Genomic DNA, 19,297 nt, shown 5'->3' with positions numbered 1-19,297 from the left:
TGAAAGAAATCTCCAGTGAAGTTCGCTTTTCACTTCTCCAGTGAAATAAAAATGTGAGTATAGGTATCATTAATGAAAAACAGTTCACTTATTAATATTATCCCTTGGAATTGCTAAACAACTATATTTGTGGGTTTTATTTTTTCTTTCTTTCTTTTTTGGTTTAGGGACCATACCTGGCAATGCTCAGGCTTACTTCTGGCTCTGCTCTCAAGTATCACACCTGGCAGGCTCAGGGACCATATGGATGCTGGGGATTGAATCCAAGTTGACCAAATGCTGGGCAAACATCCTACCTGCTGGATTACCATTCCAGCCCCTGTATCTATATCATTTAAGGAAAAAAAAATTCATAAATATAAATGGATGCATACTTTGGTGAGACAAAAATGATCCCATTTAACTGAAATAGATGCAGAAAGTGAGATACAGAAAGTTCTGCAATTTGATTTGATTTTATTCTTGGCTAACTATCAAAACTTTCAGCTTCCTCTAAATTAAAAAATGTCTCAAAGAAAGTAATGAATGGTCTGTTGTGATAGTCTTTATTGAAAAGAAGCAATACATGTTGCTAATGAATTCGTTTGGAAAATGATACCAAATTAAAGAAGAAATGTTTCTCTCCTGTTTGTTCATGCTGATAATTAAGTAAATATCCCATACATCTCTAACGTTGATCTCACCTTTCCCATTCCTCTGACTCTTACTTTAAGCTCTCAGTGCCTCACCAATACTTATTGCAAAAGCCTCAAAACCAATTTCAGTCTCTCCACCCTATTCTAATCAACTTCCCTTGCCATTAACATAATCTTTTTTAAAACTCCTGAGTGCCTTTCGTTTTTAAAATCTTCAGTAGTTTCCCTTTCAACTATAAAGTCTAAACATCATAACTTGGCTTAAAAGGCCCTTATATACTTCATTTACCTCTCCTGTCCTTGTATTCTCTCTCTTACACTTTATGCCTCTGGAATGCTGAATTCATTGTATTTCCCTGAATATCTGTGCCACTCCACATCTGATTGTTAATAGACATTATTAGCCTTGCATGAATTGCCCTCCCTGCAGACAGTTAAGAACATAGCTGAGATACTATATTTCATCTTCTCCAGGAAAGGCTAAGTATTCCTTCCTCTGCTGTCCTTAGTCCATGTTCATATTTTATTGTTGAATTTATCCCGGGCTGGAGCGACAGCACAGCAGGTAGGGCGTTTGCCTTACAAGCGGCCAACATGGCTGACCCGAGTTCGATTCCTCCGCCCCTCTCGAAGAGCCCGGCAAGCTACCGAGAGTATCTCGCCCGCACGGCAAAGCCTGGCAAGCTGCCCGTGACGTATTCGATATGCCAAACACAGTAACAATAAGTCTCACAATGGAGACGTTACTGGGGCCCGCTCAACAAATCAATGAACAATGGGGGGACAGTGACTGTGAATTTATCCCATTCCATGTTTACTTTCAGCCTCTCTCCCTTATAGTGAGGTCCTTGTACGGGTTTGCTTTGATTCAGGCATAGTCAAGAAATGAACCATGTATTCCTGGCACATAGTGTAGGATCAAATGTAAATTGATTAGAGGAGAAGAAGTATGAATGTTAATGGTGAGTTAAGAAGATTAGGTTTAGGGCAGAAGAGATAGCTCTCAGTGCTTAGGGGCTTTTGGAACCCAGGTATGAACCCCAGCACCACGTGGTCCCCCATGCACTGCCAGATCTATCTTTGGAAACTCATGAGCCACAAAAGGGTCATTCTGGTATTCTCCTGCATCACAGGGCCCAAGCAGCCATAGGTCCTAGTAATGAACTCCTTTTTCAAGTCTTAGTAATGAACCACCCAACACGGTACATTATCACTGGGAATGAGCACAACGGTTCTCCACACCCCAAAGAAAACCAGGTTCAACTCTCAAGTGGATTGCTTTTATCCAAAAGCATATATCTGTTGACTAAAGGTGTAACAGGAAAAAAACTGATATTTGAAATGGTTTCAATAGTATTCATTATGCTTTTTTTTTACTTTTTTTGAGATACGGGATTTTTGAACGATGTAAAGAGTTGGTAGAAGCCGGATATGATGTGAGGCAACCGGACAAAGAGAACGTTTCACTTCTTCATTGGGCTGCTATTAACAACAGACTGGATCTTGTAAAGTAAGATTAAATATGTGTGTATTAATTATGTATTTATAATTTCTAAAACCTTTGTCTTGTTCACTAAGCACTTGTAAGGATGTTAAACCATCTCTAGTCCTTTATTATTAAAAGTCAATATCCAAAACTTTGTACTACATATATTGGCTATCATAGATTGAAAAGAGTCTTAAAGCTATCCAATTCAGGATGAAAAGAACTTTAAAGATGATTGTGTATCCATTGGTACAAGGAAAATTCAAGATAAAAGCATGGGGCTTTTGGGGTAGAAAGTACAGGAGTTACACCCTGCGTGTGACTTACCTGGTTCTCTGGTCCCCTGAGCACCACCATAAGTGACCCCTGAGCACTGTTGAGTGTGAACCCCCAGAAAAAAAAAAGAAGGAAAAAAAAATGAGGTCCATCATAAAAAAAGGCAATGAAAGTAAACTTAACTTGAACATTGTCAGGGTAGGACAGAAAGTCTCATCTACTTGAGAATTACTGAAATATGATGAAATAATGCCAGGACAAAATAGTTAACTTCAGTTTTTGATCCACATCTGGTGGTACATAAGACTTACTCCCAACTCTGTACTCAGGGATCACTCCTAGCAGAATTTAGGGACCACATGGGGTATTGGGATCAGACCTGAGCAAGTCACATGTAAGGCAAGTGCCCTGCCACTGTATTCTCTCTCCCACACTGAGAATATTTAACATTTTAAAAAATGGAGAGAGAGAGCTAGGCTGGAGAGATAGTACAGGCCTAAAGGTGCTTGCCTTGAATCCAGTCAACCCCGGTTCAAATCATTGGTACAATATATGGTTCCTTGAGCTCTGCCAGGAGAGCAAGGAAGAGCCTCTGAACCCTCTGGGTGTGACCCAAAACCCCCTCAAAAAAACAAAAGAAGAAAGAAGAAAAATAATATGTAATTTATTTTTAAGTAGACATGTATCAGATTATATAAAATGTTCCCCCTTTATAAAGCACTAGGGCTGGAGCGATAGCACAGCAGGTAGGGCGTTTGCCTTGCACGTGGCCAACCCGGGTTTGATTCCTCAGCCCCTGTTGGAGAGCCTGGCAAGCTACCGAGAGTATTCGATATACCAGACACAGTAACAACAAAGTCGCCAATGGAGACGTATCTCGCCCACACAGCAGAGCCTGGCAAGCTCTCTGTGGTGTATTTGATATGCTAAAAACGGTAACAAGTCTCACAATGAAGACATTACTGGTGCCCACTCCAGCAAATCGATGAACAAGGGGAGGACAGTGCTAGAGTGCATAAAGCACTGCTGCTCACCATTTAGATTTTTATTTTTGTAACTTAGCTTGTGATTATACATGTATATATAAATGTATATTTTGTATTACATGCGGGCTGGAGCAATAGCACAGCAGGTAGGGCCTTGCTCGCAGCCAACATGGCTGACCCAAGTTCGATTCCTCCGCCCCTCTCGGAGAGCCTGGCAAGCTACCCGTGACATATTCAATATGCCAAACACAGTAACAACAAGACGAAGGAAACGTTACTGGGCCCGCTCGAGCAAATCGATGAACAATGGGAGGACCATGACCATATTTAAAATAAAAGTATATAAGAAGTTTAGAATATTTGAACATGTACTTGCAGCAAGCTCATTTTTTTGGTGGAAATTTGTATTTTAACTAGTATGGTATATGAAGTACAGCTTTGAAGTAATGAGACTCATTCCTATAAATTATCTGTAAGTTGCTGGAGCGATAGCACAGCGGGTAAGGCGTTCGCCTTACACACGGCCAACATGGCCGATCCGAGTTCGATTCCTCCACCCCTCTCGGAGAGCCCGGCAAGCTACCGAGAGTATTCGACATGCCAGACACAGTAACAACAAAGTCTCCAATGGAGACGTTACTGGGCCCGCTCGAGCAAATCGACGATCAACGGGAGGGCCTTTATAGAAGAAAGTAAGTCGGTTTATTTTATGGATTCACTTAATGCATTGTATCACATTTGTGCTCTCGAAGCAAAACTTGAAATGTCTAATTTTTCTCAAAGAATTCAGAATGAATTTTTACTGTGTATAGAATTTAGTCCCATTATGGGATATCTAATTTTAAACTGTTAAATGTGGTATAGTGTCGCCTTTTTCTTTCAAGTTTAGTAGATTACTTGTGTGATACTAAACCTTTTAACATAAATCATTTTAGGAGTATTATGGTAGTGGGACCAGAAAGATGATAAGTGTTTACAGCACTTGTCTTATGTCCTGCTAACCCAGCTTCAATCCCCAGGACTGCCTATATTCCTCCAAGCCCCACCATGAATAAGCCCTGAGCACAGTTTAGTGGGCTGCTGCTCACACACACTTCCTCCCCATCCACCAAAAAAAAAATGGTAATTAGAATATGCAAAGAGTAGTTATAAGTTTGGCAGGTAATGGAATGGAATGCAGCAATGCAGCAGGAGTCATGATAATTATAATGGAATGAATGCTCTGTGCAGCAGGAGTAATGATACACTAAGTATATTTTACCAGGGATCTGTTTGATGCTATTGTATGAATATATTTGTGGTTATTACAATTTGTTTCTTGGAATGTTTATTACGAGGGAAAAATAATGTTTTCTATCTTGCGTGAATTTCACATTTTAACTCTTTTCAATTATGTTTGCTTTTAATAGGTTTTATATTTCAAAAGGTGCTGTGGTAGATCAGTTAGGTGGCGATTTAAATTCTACTCCTCTTCACTGGGCTATCAGGTAAAGGTTTCTGTAAATACTAAAAGTACTGCTCGAAATCAAAAGTGACCAAATTTCATTCTGTGAACATTATAAATCAACATATTCCAACAGAATTTTCTGGGCATATGGAAAAGTTTCCTTCTGTGCTGTCCTTATGTGGCAACCACTACACATGCAAAAGATGGCTTATGGAAGTAGGGATTAAATTTTTTAATTTTTTTTAACTTGAGTTTTTATTGGAACTTATAACTACCCACGTGCGACTAATGACTACTGCATTGTTGAAAATGCAGCCATAGACAAGTTGGAAGTTTTTTTTTCTTCATTCCAAATATAAAATTTTTAACTTATAAAAGTTTCCTAATATGTGTGTGTATGTGTAACCCTAATACTATGGTGCACAAATTCAAGTATCTAAATTATACTTCCTTTTTCTAGTAATCAAATATTTTATATGTTTGTTTACATGGAAATAATTTATTAACACTATTATAAGTGACTTGAAAATTTTATTTTTAGAATTAATATCAAATTATACATTAGACTTTGAGATGTATTTTAAGGTAACCTATATTCAGAAGGAACTGTCCAGGTAGTTCTAAGTTTTAATCATCTGAATAAAAGACTTTTTTGTAATTGCCAGTGTTTTAAATTGAGATCTTATTGATAGGAAATCAATTGTTTAATTAAAAGTCCTTATGTCTTAGGATTAACAGGTGCTACCTAATTTCTCCCTTTTCTTGTGTGCTACAGAGTACAGTATAATGTTTGTCCTCTATTTACAGACAAGGGCATTTACCTATGGTCATATTATTGCTCCAGCATGGTGCAGACCCCACTCTCATTGATGGAGAGGGATTCAGTAGCATCCACCTGGCAGTATTATTTCAACACATGCCGATTATAGCATATCTCATCTCAAAAGGGCAGGTATGAAACGTATCTTGAACTCCACTGTTGTAAATCTAAAGCCATTGGGGATATGATTAGTAGTGCTTTGTCCTTATTTTTAAAGTACAAATTAACAGCCATCCAGATATTCACCTATTAGCTTCGGTAAGTCTAGATAATAAACATTGCTTTTCCCGCTTCATTGTAGCAAAAAAGGATCATTTAGCTCAGTCAGCATGTAATAGAAATTTCCAAAACTTGTACATCTTGTCTGTAATATTTTTCTTTATGATCCCAGTAATTTGCAGTTTTTCGGCAACCAGACTCCAAAGCCTGTATTTTTCTTCTAGTTGGATGCAGAAGTGGTAGTCAGATCACTAAATTAACCCATCATTTGCTTTCATTACTTTAGTCCAAATGGGAGACCAATTTGAATGGAGGCTTCTTATTGTTCTAAAAAGCAATTCCATGAAAAATGACTTGCCTTAAGAAGCTTCCATTTATGGCACAGGTTAAATTATAGGTTATTGGCAGTGGGAGTTTCACTGTCAGCTATACTTGCCTGGGATGTACTTTCTGGTAGCAGACTAGTTTGTGTACCAGCACACTTGGCTGTAACAGGCGTGGAAACATGTTTGTACAAATGCCGTTGGAATGATTGTGCTCTCTTTAAATAAGCACTTTCCCTCAAACTCAGTTAACTGAAGTAGAATAATTACAACCTCCTGGGCTTCATTTTGGAAAGATGTGTGAGGAGTCCTTTCTGTTTCTCTTTGGGCTCCTTCCCAAGTTGTCCTCTAAGGCCCATAAGAGTTTTCAGTGATTGAAAACTTTTTCTTTGGCCTTGTTAAAAACCATTATTGTATACCTTACACCTAGGCCCATTCATTCTATTAAAAGAAACATATCCTCATAGAACTGTGATTTCCCCATCGCTCTGCATAATTCTAGAAAACAGAAAAGACTTCTTCATGTTTTAGTGTTTGAAATAATAATACATGAGTTTTTAAAAAATGCAATGAGTTATCTCGAAAGATAAGTTCACAGTTATTATAAATGTTTAGAGAGGAACTGGATAGCTTTGTTTTAATATGGGTAGAATGAATTAATATCAGTTTAGGTCTAAACTAGATGTCTTTGAACGTTTTTGCAGACTCATTTTTGAGGATAATTATGAATGTTTTTAGCTTGCTCGTAGGTCTTTTGCACATGCATCATACAATGTAAATTATATTTTTTCCCCTTTAACAATATTTTGTAGGAGTTAGTAAATTTTTTTATTATGTGTTTGAAGTGAAACATTTTTTTATTCTAGTGATGTTTAAGCCCTTATAGACATAGAGGATATGTGGAATCCATTACAGTGATACTGCTATTAAGAGGAGAAAATGAATCTTAACTATTTTTACGTTGATGCTGATTGACTTTTTTCTTTTTTTAACAGAGTATAAATATGACAGATTTAAATGGGCAGACACCTCTCATGCTATCAGCTCACAAAGTACTGGGGTAAGTGCCCTTAATTGAATTGGCTCATTTTGATTCTTGGTTCTTACAGGGCTCCTTTTTTTTTTTCTGTGCATATCACTTATGTATCTCAGTCTATTTGAGATGATACTTCATTATTGAGAAGAAAATAAGATTTTTTTTCCCCTTGTGACTGTGGCATGAAGTTTCATGTAGGTATATAATTTTATGTAGGTTAGAAGAGCAACATGAAAATTGATTTTTTTTTCTGATAGCTTTGGAGAAAAGTTTAGAAGCTACTAATAAGTAAAGTGTTTGTTTACAGAGTAGGTAGAGATTCCATTGCATGTATTTGTTAACATGACTTACCCTTCTTAGTTTTGTTTTGTTTTGTTTTTAATTGGTAAAAGTTTTATTTATTTATTTTTTAATTGAATCACAATGAGATACACAGTTACAGAGTTCTCTATGATTGGGTTTTAGTTATACAATGTTCCAGCACCTGTCCCTTCACCAGTACACATTTCCCACCACCAGTGTCACCAGTTTCCTTCCCGCCCCTCCCCCAGCCTACCTTTGTGGCAGGCACTTTTCTACTTTTCTTCTCTTTCTCCTTTCTCCCTCTATCTCTCTATCTTATATGGCTCTCCCTCTCCCTTTCTCTCTCCCTCCCCTTCCCCCAACCCTTCTCCTCCCTCTCCCTCTTTAGGGCCTTACAGTTTTTCAATACAGATCCTGAAATGTTATTAGGAATATCCCTTTACCTTCCTTCAACACTCAGTTCCTGTCCAAGTTGACCATTTCCAACTATTAGTGTCATACTGGTCTCTTATCTATCCTAATTGCCCTTCACCCGCCAGACACTCTCAGTGACAAGCTTCCAACCACTGACTGGCACCTGTTTTCTCTGACTTTAGATATTAGTCTCATCCTGTATATACATTTTTTTATGTCCCACAAATGAATACAATGAATGCAGTCATTCTACCTATATCTGTCTCTCTCTCTCCTTCTGACTCATTCACTCAGCATGATACTCTCCATGTCCATCCATTTATAAGCAAATTTCATGACTTCATTTTTTCTGGTTTCCGCATAGTATTCCACTGTGTAGATGTACCATAGTTTTGTTTTTATCCACTTGTCTGTTCTCGAGACTGTAGGTAGTTTCCAGATTCTGGCTATTGTTAAGAGTGCTGCAATGAACATATAAGTGCAGATGATGTTTCTGCTGTATGTTTTTGGACACAATCCCCCCCCCCACACACACACACACACATACCTGCCCAGGTATATTCCCAGAAGTGGTATTGCTGGGTCAAATGGGAGCTCAATTTCTAGTTTTTTGAGGAATATCCATATTATTTTCCCAAAAAGGTTGGATCAGTCAGCATTCCCACCAACAATGAAAGAGAGTCTCATTCTCCCCACATCCACACCAGCATTGGTTGCTCTTGTTCTTTTGGATGTGTGTCAACCTCTGTGGTGTGAGATGATATCTCACTGTTGTTTTGATTTGCATCTCCTTGATGATTAGTGATGTAGAGCATTTTTTCTTGTGCCTTTTTGCCATTTGAATTTTTTCTATGAGGAAGTTTCTGTTTATTTCCATTTTTTTTAATTGGGTTGGATTTTTTTCTTGTAAAGTTCTACCAATGCCTTATCTATATTTGCTATTATTCGTTTATCAGATGGGTGTTGGGTAAATAATTTTTCCAATTCATGGGCTATCTCTGTATCTTAGACACTGTTTCTTTTGAGGTGCAGAAGCTTCTTTAGTTTAATGTAGTCCCATTTGTTTATCTTTGCTTCCACTTGCTTGGTCAGTGGTGTTTCATCTTTGAGGGTGCTTTTAGCATCAGTGTCATGGAGGGTTTCGCCTACATTTTCTTCCATGTACTTTATGGACTCAGGTCTGATACTGAGGTCTTTAATCCATTTTGATCTGACTTTTGTGCATGACATCAGATAGAAGTCTGAGTTCATTTTTTCATATATAGCTGCCCAGTTTTCTCGTCACTACTTACTGGAGAAGCTGTCCTTGCTCCATCAAATGTTTCTTGCTCCTTTATCAATTGGTAAAAGTTTTAATGGCATCATATTTTGAAATCTAGATGATGAATTTGATTTCCAGAAAACAATAAAATGTAATTTTCTCTGAGTTGATTGCTCTGAAAATATTAATTATAACTTGCCTATGTAAAAGGTCTGCTTGTATTTAAGTCTGAATTTTTTTCTTTCTATTTATCAGGGTGATTTGTATGATGTAAATAATGATCACCGTATTCAAGTCTTGGTATTCTTCTTTTCAAATACATTTTACATTTTCCTTTTTACCAGTTTATTTCCAAGTGCCGTGCTTAATTTCTGATTCTACTTTTACTTAGGACTTCTATCCTAGGGTTTAATTTTATTCAATTTACCTTTTGCTCATGCAGTGGTTGAGCCAAGGGATTTTGCTAAAAACCATTTTGTCCTCTTCACTGATAATTATGAAGTCAAAGACACTGTTTAAAGATTTTGATAGAGAGATCATAGAGATAGCACAGGGAGTAAGGTACTTACCTTGTTTGCAGGCAGTTTGATTCCCAGCACTACATCGGGTCTCCCAAGCACTGTCAGAAGTGTGTCCTGAGCTCAGAGACAGTAGTAGCCCCTCAGCATTGTCAGGTCGAACCCAAACCCCCACTCCCAAATGATTTTGCTAGAATAAAGTAGAGCATCATTTTATTAGACTCTCAATTATTGTGAAGGTGGGGAAAGTACTGGTGGAAAAGTACAAGCCTTTAATTATTTCTGTTTTAAGACTTGATTTAATCCTTTTGTTTAATAATTGGTTGGAAAGAGAATACAAATTTAGCTTTTGGTTTATCTCTTGTTATTTTACTTTTAATCTTGGGGTAGGGGAGCGGCTGTGGCCACAGCCACCAGTACTAGGGAATTACTCCTGGCAGTGCTTTGGGGGATCATGGGCCAGGGATTGAATCTGGGTCAGCCACATGTAGGGCAAGCACCTAACCACTGTACTTTCTCTCCAGCCTACATTTAATCTTTAGTAAGTTACATAATATTTAGCATTGACAAAAATTAAATTTACAAAAAAAAAAAAAATAGCTAACCAATAGAAGAACAAACACCATGAAAGAAAACTTCTGAAAGACAAAGGCAATTATTATACCATTCTGGTGATAAAATTACATTATTTTTATTGTAGACTGTCTCTTAATAGATGTTTTTGGGGAGATGGGGGAGGAAATATCTTCTATTTAGAATAGAGTAGAACTCTGCAAAAAGATTTTTGTTTGTTTGGAGTTCTTAAATGGTTAACCGACAAATCTGTCAGCTTAAAAGTTTCATTATTTGCATTTACGCTTCTAATCATCTCTATTTATTCCCCCCCTTTTTTTTAATTGTTTTGAGATAGGCCAGAACCAACTGGATTTCTTTTAAAGTTTAATCCATCTCTCAATGTAGTTGATAAAATACAACAGAACACTCCACTTCATTGGGCAGTTGCAGCAGGAAATGTTAGTGCAGTTGATAAACTTTTGGAAGCTGGTTCTAGCCTGGATGTCCGAAATGTTAAGGTATGACCAGGTATTTATCTCCCTTTATTTCTTCAGTTTGGGCTGGAGCAATAGCATAACGGGTAAGGCGTTTGCCTTGCACGTGGCCGACCTGAGTTCGATTCCTCCGCCCCTCTCAGAGATCCCAACAAGCCACTTAGAGTATTCCACCCGCAGGGCAAAGCCTGGCAAGCTACCCGTGACCTATTCGATATGCCAAAAACAGTAACAACAAGTCTCACAATGGAGACATTACTGGTGCCCACTCAAGCAAATTGATGAACAACAGGAGGACAGTGCTACAGTGCTATTTCTTCAGTTAGAAGCTTGACAGAGTAACACAAAGATGAGCGGTATGCCTGTTTCCGGTTCGCAAAAGATAGACATAAAAGAGTGGGTTACCTCTGGAATACTGCTGGAGCAATAGCACAGCGAGGAGGGTGTTTACCTTGCACACGGTCGACCTAGTCGGCCCAGGTTTGATTCCTCCACCCCTCTCGGAGAGCCTGGCAAGCTACCAAGAGTATCTCACCTGCTCTGCAAAGCCTGGCAAGCTACCCATGACATATTCGATAGACACAGCCAGACACAGTAACAACAAGTCTCAAAATGGAGACGTTACTGGGCCAGCTAGAGCAAATCAATGAACAATGGGAGGACAGTGCTACAAAGCTACCTCTGGAATAGATGTATTGAATTCATATTTAAGAGTTTTTTAAAAAGTCTTTTGTACCTATAGTTCATTAAAATACACTTGAACTTTTTCCTTTTATGTAAGGGAGAAACACCTCTTGATATGGCACTACAAAGCAAAAATCGACTGATTATTCACATGCTAAAAACAGAAGCAAAGATGAGAGACAACAATAAGTTCAGATTTCGGAAGTGGCTGCAGAAATGCGAGGTATTTTTTTGTATGCACCCTATTCTGTGGGAAGTAGAACTTGCTACTCATTTGTTTTTGGTTTTTAAGGCATCAAGAGAAGTCAGGGAGTTGGCTGAGTGCTGTGTTGCACCTACTGATTCTTTCTTTCTCATTTATCCTACAACCCAACATTGAAAAGTAGTGTTTTCTTAAATCTCAGCTAGATGACAAAACTACACATTACTTTGTGAATATTATGGAGTACTTCTACATTTATCTAATGAATAAAGTTAATGGTTTAGATTCTTAGAAGCAAAATGGAATACTGTAAGCAGTTTTGTAGAACTTTTCTTGAACTTATTTCTTATTTAATTTTGGTCAAAAGGAAATAATGACATTCAGAGTATATTGATAGAATCATGACTTTTAAAATTAGTGTTGTAAATTTCAACCACATGATGTCACTTCATAAAATAAATGCATCTGGAATTTTAAGAACCGAAACTCAAATTTTATCCATATTTTTAACTTGCCAATTCTTCCCAGTGGTCTTCTTCTAAACTTTATAATGAGTGAATCAATAGAAAAAGCTTGAAAGTCCGGGTTGTTCTTCACATCATACTTGTAATTATAATTCAGATGGGTGAAATGGGATATTAGATTAGTTGTTCAACAATGGCACTAAAGTGACTGCACTTTCAGAATTACTCTAAAGTAACAGGTATCACCAGATGTCTCTGCGAAGGTCATCATGAATACTACACTTATTTTACCTTTATGATTTTGGAGGGAGAAAGAAGAAATGGTTACTCCATAGTCTCCTTTGCTAACTCCTCAGCTTCTCCCTATGCCTTAATGATATGTGGACCCAAGACTTTTATCCTTGGAACTCTTTTTCATCTATTCATTTCCCTAGTGATTTCATGCACTTCAGTGTCTTTAAGTACCATTTCTATATGTTGAACCACTCCCAGTTTATCTTAGCTCAGACCTCTCCAGATCAGATATCCAACTTTCTACATGACCTTTTTCTAGTCCGGTGTCTAACAGTCATTCCCATGAAAACATATTCAATATTAAACTCATGTGCTTTCCACCCCTGTCCAATTATTCCTTTCGCAGCCCTCCTGTCTCAGTAGGCAGCAACTCCAGCTTTTAGACATCTGTGCCTTTCCTCTGTCACAACACCTATTTGGCCCAACAGAAAGCCATGATGGCTGGTTCTACCTTCAATATATCCAACTGCCTGACACCCACTACACTGCCACTGGCATTTTGTTCCAGTCTCTGTTATCTTTTATGTGGATTATTACTGTTAACTGACATCTCCCCACTCCTTTTCACCTCTAATCTATTCTCAACACCGTTGCCAGATGAATCTTTGAAAATGTAAGTCAGATACTACCATTCATCCTTTCAGGATTCTCTGGTCTCACATACCTAGGGAGAAAAAAAGAAAACCAAAGTTTTCACAATGGCTTTCAAGGTCATGTGTGATCCAACTTCTCATACTATGACATTCACTTTGTCTGTTAATGCATCAGTTTATTCCTGCTAGATTTAAGCTCCATGAGAGAATGCCTCAAATTTATTGCTGTTTTCCAAGGACCAAGAATTGCTCCTAGCATACTACATGCACTAGAATATTTGTTGTTGAATAAATTTATTTTCTATAGAATTAAAATGGTAAAATTCATACTTAATTCTTATTTCTGCTCTGAGATTATATTGCTTATTGGTTCTAAATTTACACTTTAAATAAAGTTGATCTTGCTCATGGTAGGTTGTGTTATTATGCAAATTAAAATTAGAAGCACTTTAGATATTTGATAGCCTTTGAAAATCATCCTTAGAATAGAACTTACAGGGAAGTAAAAGTTGAAGGGAAAAATATGTTTTCTCCATTTGCTACTGCCAAAGTAATGCTTTCATTAGTTAAGAGAGAGCATGGCACAAATGTGGTGCTCTGCTTTATGGAAAGACAGTCAGGCCATAGTGTTAAAGATGTTTTACCCTTTTAATTCTGCTGGCAAAGTTAAACCTGGATAATTAGCATCCTGAGACCATGTTTCAGTCCTTAGCCTCCACATGACATTTGGAAAACTAATTGCTTCTTGAAATTCTCTTTCCTAGCTTTTCTAAAAACCTCTCATCCTGTCTGGTCATGTTTTCTCTTGGTTACCTGAGAGGATTTTGCTTTTTCCCCCTTTAAATGTTTATGGTGGCCAGAATTCTGCCCCTTTCTACTTGCAGTCAGTCCTTGGGATGTTTTTCACTCATGGCACTACTGTGTATAACTGACTACCAGAATTTCTCCTTTGTCATGGATCTGCTTTTCTGGTTACCTCCTTAGACATTTAAAATCTCACAGGTCCTAACTAAGCTAACGTTTTCTGCAATCCTGTTTTTCTAACCTTTCTTAGGGGTTGGCACCATCCAGCACCCAAGTAAGAACTCTTGTAAATAAGTAAGAACATTTGACTTCGGTGAAGAGACCTTTGTCTTGCGTTATGTTTTTCTGCCATATTGTTTGAATAAATTATTTTTTCATAATGCCAACTATCATTAGCACTTTTCTAAAAGACCCCTTTATTTTGGGACAAGGAAACTAAAAGCAAAATGAAATGTTGAGGCAACATTTTATAAACTGTAAAGCTTTTAAGTTCCTAAGTTTTGTAATTCCTCCAACTTTCAGTTTATTATTTAGTGATTTTGAAGGTCTGTGTTATGTGATTGTTATATATTTAGGAATTATGTCTATTAAGCTAATTATCAGTAGATATGTAGGTAAGATCCATAAAGTTCTAAAATTCTGAATCTCTTAATTCTCTCTGAAGCTCTTCCTGCTGCTGATGTTCTCCGTGATTATCCTATGGACTGTTGGATACATATTGGACTTCAATTCAGATTCTTGGCTTTTAAAAGGAAGTCTTCTTGTAATACTGTTTTTTCTGACGTCTTTGTTTTCAAGGTGTGTATATTAGTCTCTGCAAGGTTGGTTATTATATTTCCCATTTTATTGCTATTTCTGTTGTTGATTAACTGGAATCATATTTTTATTGAGTTATAAATGTTACCACATAGAAATGTTCTCAGGGTTTGTGGGAGGGTAGGGCTTTGCTAGCTTATGATTCAACTAAAGGCAAATGAGTCAATCTGGTACTTTGCTTGAATGGACAATTGGTAGGGAAAAAAGATCCTAGCTCACATTTTGCAGTTAATTTTGACTACTTTGCATCTGCATGCATTTTTTTTTCATTTTTTTAGAAATATTTGGGTTTCTTATATCAATTTAAATGTATTTCAAACTGGTTATTTATGTCTTTTACTATATTTTTAGTTGAAACGTCCAATTAAATTGTAGAAGGTTATAAAGTAGTGACTATGGTGTGCTTCTATTTGAGGAAATATTTATACATGATTATGTTTAATCTGGACTAGAGTTAAGCTTTACTACATAGCTGCCTGATCTTAAACAATTTGCTTTACCTCTCTGTGCCTCACTTTCTTCATCTGTAAATTGAGGATCATTGTGAGAATGTCCCCCTCATTGTAAATGCATAGATTCAGTGATTAGAACTATGGCTGGCACATGCAAGTAATCATTTCACATGCCAGTCCCATTGATTCTCTTTTTCAGTAAAGTGGCAGTCAGCAACTCATGAAATCCATGAAAATGGATATCATTCTCTAGGTATTATGATCCTTTCTTCAGTTTCTCCACTTCCCACATCAAACCCTTCTCTCCATCTCCTCAATAAACGCCTACCCAGAATCTTTCAACTGGTTTCCAGGATTAAACTTCTTCTTCTCCAATAGTTCATCCACACTTGGCAGTCAAGTCTTTTATAAAAGCTCATCAGTTTATCTTTTCTCTCTGCTTAAAACACTCCAGTGGTTTTTTTTGTACTCACAACAAAAACTCCTCACCCAGTAGGTATCATGTGATTCATTACCTTCCCTCCATCTTATCACTTCCACATTCCTTCACTGCTCTCCTACCTTCTTTTCATTTCTGGTAGAGATCAAGCTCATTCACACTTGGGGTTTTAGTTTAGCTATTGCCTAGGGTTTCTGTTGTTGTTGTTTAATTAAATCACCTTGTAATACACAGAGGCTGTTCAAAATCGGGTTTTACTCATACAATAGTCCAACACCCATCCTATCACCAGTGTCCCCAGTTTCCCTCCCGCCACCCCCCACCCCACCCCCAGCCTGTCTCTGTGGCAGGCACTTTCCTTCTTTCTCTCTTTCTCTCTCTCTCCTTTTGGGCATTATGGTTTGCCAGACACATACTGAGAGATAATCATGTTTGACCCTTTACCTGCTTTCAATACACAGTTCTTATCCAGAGTGATCATTTTCAATTATCTTTGTCAGAGAGGTCCCATCTCTGTCCCAACTGCCTTCTCCCCCAGCACTGCTGCCTAGTTTTTAATCTGAATTGTTCTGATGCTATGTCCTCATATAGCTGGAGATGCCATTCAAGCCTCAGCCCCACCACCTTAGCGACACTGTCCCTGACTGACTACTGCGTCACCCCCATTTTATTTGCTTCATCGTGTTTAATCTCTGTTTTCCTGAAATGCTAGGCCCCAACAAGCAGGAAACTTGTCTCTCCTATTGAATGTTTTCCTTTCACTAAATGGAAGAAATACATAATAATGACAACCCACAGAAATGCATCTAAAGGGAAATCCATTGTTGCTCTCCTCAGAGTATGCTCTTGAATGTACTTTATTATGCATATTAGCTTGCAACATTTTCTGGAAAAATCGTGAGCTGATTTTGTCTAAGACAAAATGAAGTATTAGAATAATTTTACCGCTTGGTTGCTCAAGAGCAGTAGAGGTGTCTGGAAATGAATTAGAATTTAAGTGTAAAGTAATAGTTAAATTTCCTGGGGGGGGGGGAATCGAAAAGCTGGGTGTGACCCAAAGGGAAAAGGAAAAGCAGGAAGCTCCTCACTTAGGATCACTCAGGATAGGAGCATTGAGATTTGATTTTAGTGGAAGCTCACAGTATCTAAAAAGATGGATGAAAACTCACGGTGGTGAATTGAGGACTTCAAATACTTGACTTGGCATGTGGACGCAAATGGGAGAAAATGGAAATATAGCTTGATCCATATTACTTTTGTATCTCCCAGGCGCCTCTGTAACCCCCAGTACATGGGGGGTGCTAATTGGCCTAGGTCATAGCAGCAGGCTCTTACAAATTAGGTATTTCACCTGCTATGTAATTGGATCAACCAACAGGCCATGCCTAATAGGTGCCTGGCCTCCCTTTGGTTTAGTTCTAGAAGCATTATCTAGTAGCTAAGGTTTGGCATCTTTAGTTCTTCTCAGCTATTACTATTTTTGTGATTATTCTTATGGGAGTTTTTGGTGGGGGGTGGTGATTGGCACACCTGACTGTCTTCAGGGCTTCCTCCTGGCTCAGTGCTCAGGGATCACTCCTGGCAGTACCTGGGGAGCCAAGTGCCAGGACACAAGGCAAGCACCTTAACCCCTGTACTAACTCTCTGGTATCATATCCTTGTGATCTTGATAACTTTTTTAGGGTCCTTTCACATCCATCATTAACCATTGTCTTTTCATGGTATAATTTTTTTTTTCTTTTTGAGTCACACCCAGCAATGCTCAGGGATTACTCTGGCTCAGCATTCAGGAATTACGCCTGTCGGTACTGGGGGACCATATGGGATGCGGGGTAATCGAACCTGGGTCAGCTGAGTGCAAGGCAAACACCCTACCCACTGTACTATCGCTCTGGCCAGTGGTATAATTTTTTAAATACATCCAGGAAAAGTATATTTATGCATAATTTTACTGTGCTGCTTATTGAATATTAAAGTGTGCCCCCCCCCCCCTTTTAAAGCTACGATGCTAAACATTCGGAAAAGTTCTATGTGGATGTCATGCAGCTGTCATGCAGCTGGTTACCTACGTGAGATGGTTGAAGTTCTGGTGATGAGAGAAAATTGAAGCCTTTATGCATCTTCTGTCTAGTGTCCGTTTCTTGGGGTGTTTGTTTGTAGGATGAAAGTGCTTAAGTCGAGGCATCTGTTCTAGGTTGCACAGATGTACTGCTAGCCTCTAGAAGAAAGCTTGTTAAATGTACTCTTCAGGTGTTGTAGTTTAGAGTATTTGAAAATATGACAGGCAAAAAAGGAAATACAAATATGGTGTATCTCAGTGGGAATTTTTAAAGATCCATTGAAGCTGTAGTTACTGGGAATAAGAACTAGAACATTCTTTGTGGGTCTTTTTTTGGGGAGAGGGGGTTCTCATGGCAGGCTGTTCTCAGTACTCCCAGCTCTGTGTTCAGGTGAGAAGGGCTCACCAAAAGAGCTGGGGTGACTGTACATCAATAGAGCAATTACATTCGGGCCTCCTGCATGCAAGGCATGTGCTCAGTTCTGTGAGCTAGCTGTCAGACTCGTTTGTCAAGAGACCTCGTGTTTCAGTTTTCTCAGGTATAATATGGAGTAATGATGATGTGGGCGGGAGCGATAGCACAGTGGGTAGGGCATTTGCCTTGCATGCAGCTGACCCAGGTTCGATTCCTCCATCCCTCTTGGAGAGCCCAGCAAGCTACCGAGAGTATCCCACCCGCATGGCAGAGCCTGGCAAGCTCCCCGTGGTGTATTCAATATGCCAAAAACAGTAACAACAAGTTTCACAGTGGAGATGTTACTGGTGCCTGCTCGAGGAAATCGATGAACAATGGGAGGACAGTGCTACAGTGCTAATGATGATGTGTATTTATTGCAGAATGGAAAATAGCAGATAGTACTCAGAAAATCACCATCATTATTTACAGAAATCATTATTACTATTATTAAGGGACTTCTGAACTAAAATTAATGTGAATTGTACGTCTTTTCACTTACACTATTTATTCTGTTTTCTTTTAGGTCCTTGATTGGGTATAAAACCATTGTATACTTACCAACAGTCTTTCTGCTGAGTTCCATTTTTTGGATATTTATGACGTGGTTTACCTTATTTTTTCCTGATATCCTTTCAACTTAAAAATTTAAATGCATATCTAATTTGCCTTGAAAGTGATACCGTTGTTAGAAATTTAAATAGTAGAAGAGGTCTGAGGAAAGCAATTCATATTTGTATTCATTTAATGATTCTTGTTGAAGATTTTTAATGTTGAAAATCTCAATTTTTATTGTGGAAATACTCTCAGAGCACAGTATGAAAAATGTAGCTGTCTATTCATAAGAAGGAATGGTAAAATGTATTACTGTTTTACTTAGACTCATAAAAAATCTGCTGTATTGCCTTAGAGTCTTTTCATGGTCAGAAGATTCTTTTCATTTGATCGGCAGTTATTGTTGATTAATAAATTGTCTGGTTACCAAGATAGCCTTTTTGGGAAGGATAGAGGGAATATTTGCTTCCTTTGCAATGGATAGTAACAGTATTCTAATCATTAGCAGTGCTTCTCAAGTCATAGCAAAAATAAATTTACTTTGCCATTTCAAACATATGTGAAGAAAGTTTTAAAAATAGTATTTCTAATGTGTGCTTTACTCTAACTTTTTCATGATATGCTATCCGCTTTCCTTTTTTAAAATTGTAGGTCACTGCCCACTTGATTCTTTCATGACCTTAATAAATTGTCTGGTTACCAAGATAG

The 19,297-nt window shown here is 38.0% G+C and overlaps 1 protein-coding gene across 1 annotated transcript in view; it reads left to right on the top strand.

Annotated features, from left to right (window-relative positions):
• The window catches only part of ZDHHC13 (zinc finger DHHC-type palmitoyltransferase 13), a 51,652-nt gene that overhangs the window by 14,014 nt on the left and 18,341 nt on the right, over positions 1–19,297 (top strand). The window contains exons 3-10 of the mRNA XM_056132005.1: positions 2,023–2,145; positions 4,793–4,870; positions 5,638–5,782; positions 7,188–7,252; positions 10,635–10,797; positions 11,555–11,680; positions 14,479–14,612; positions 18,561–18,661. Coding sequence (XP_055987980.1) covers positions 2,023–2,145; positions 4,793–4,870; positions 5,638–5,782; positions 7,188–7,252; positions 10,635–10,797; positions 11,555–11,680; positions 14,479–14,612; positions 18,561–18,661 — 935 coding nt within the window. The remainder of the gene's footprint in view (positions 1–2,022; positions 2,146–4,792; positions 4,871–5,637; positions 5,783–7,187; positions 7,253–10,634; positions 10,798–11,554; positions 11,681–14,478; positions 14,613–18,560; positions 18,662–19,297) is intronic.

Source organism: Sorex fumeus, unplaced genomic scaffold, assembly GCF_029834395.1.
Source record: "Sorex fumeus unplaced genomic scaffold, SorFum_2.1 ptg000007l, whole genome shotgun sequence".
In the NCBI taxonomy this organism is placed as follows: Eukaryota; Metazoa; Chordata; class Mammalia; order Eulipotyphla; family Soricidae; genus Sorex; species Sorex fumeus.
This window is presented reverse-complemented; position numbering and strand designations above follow the sequence as displayed.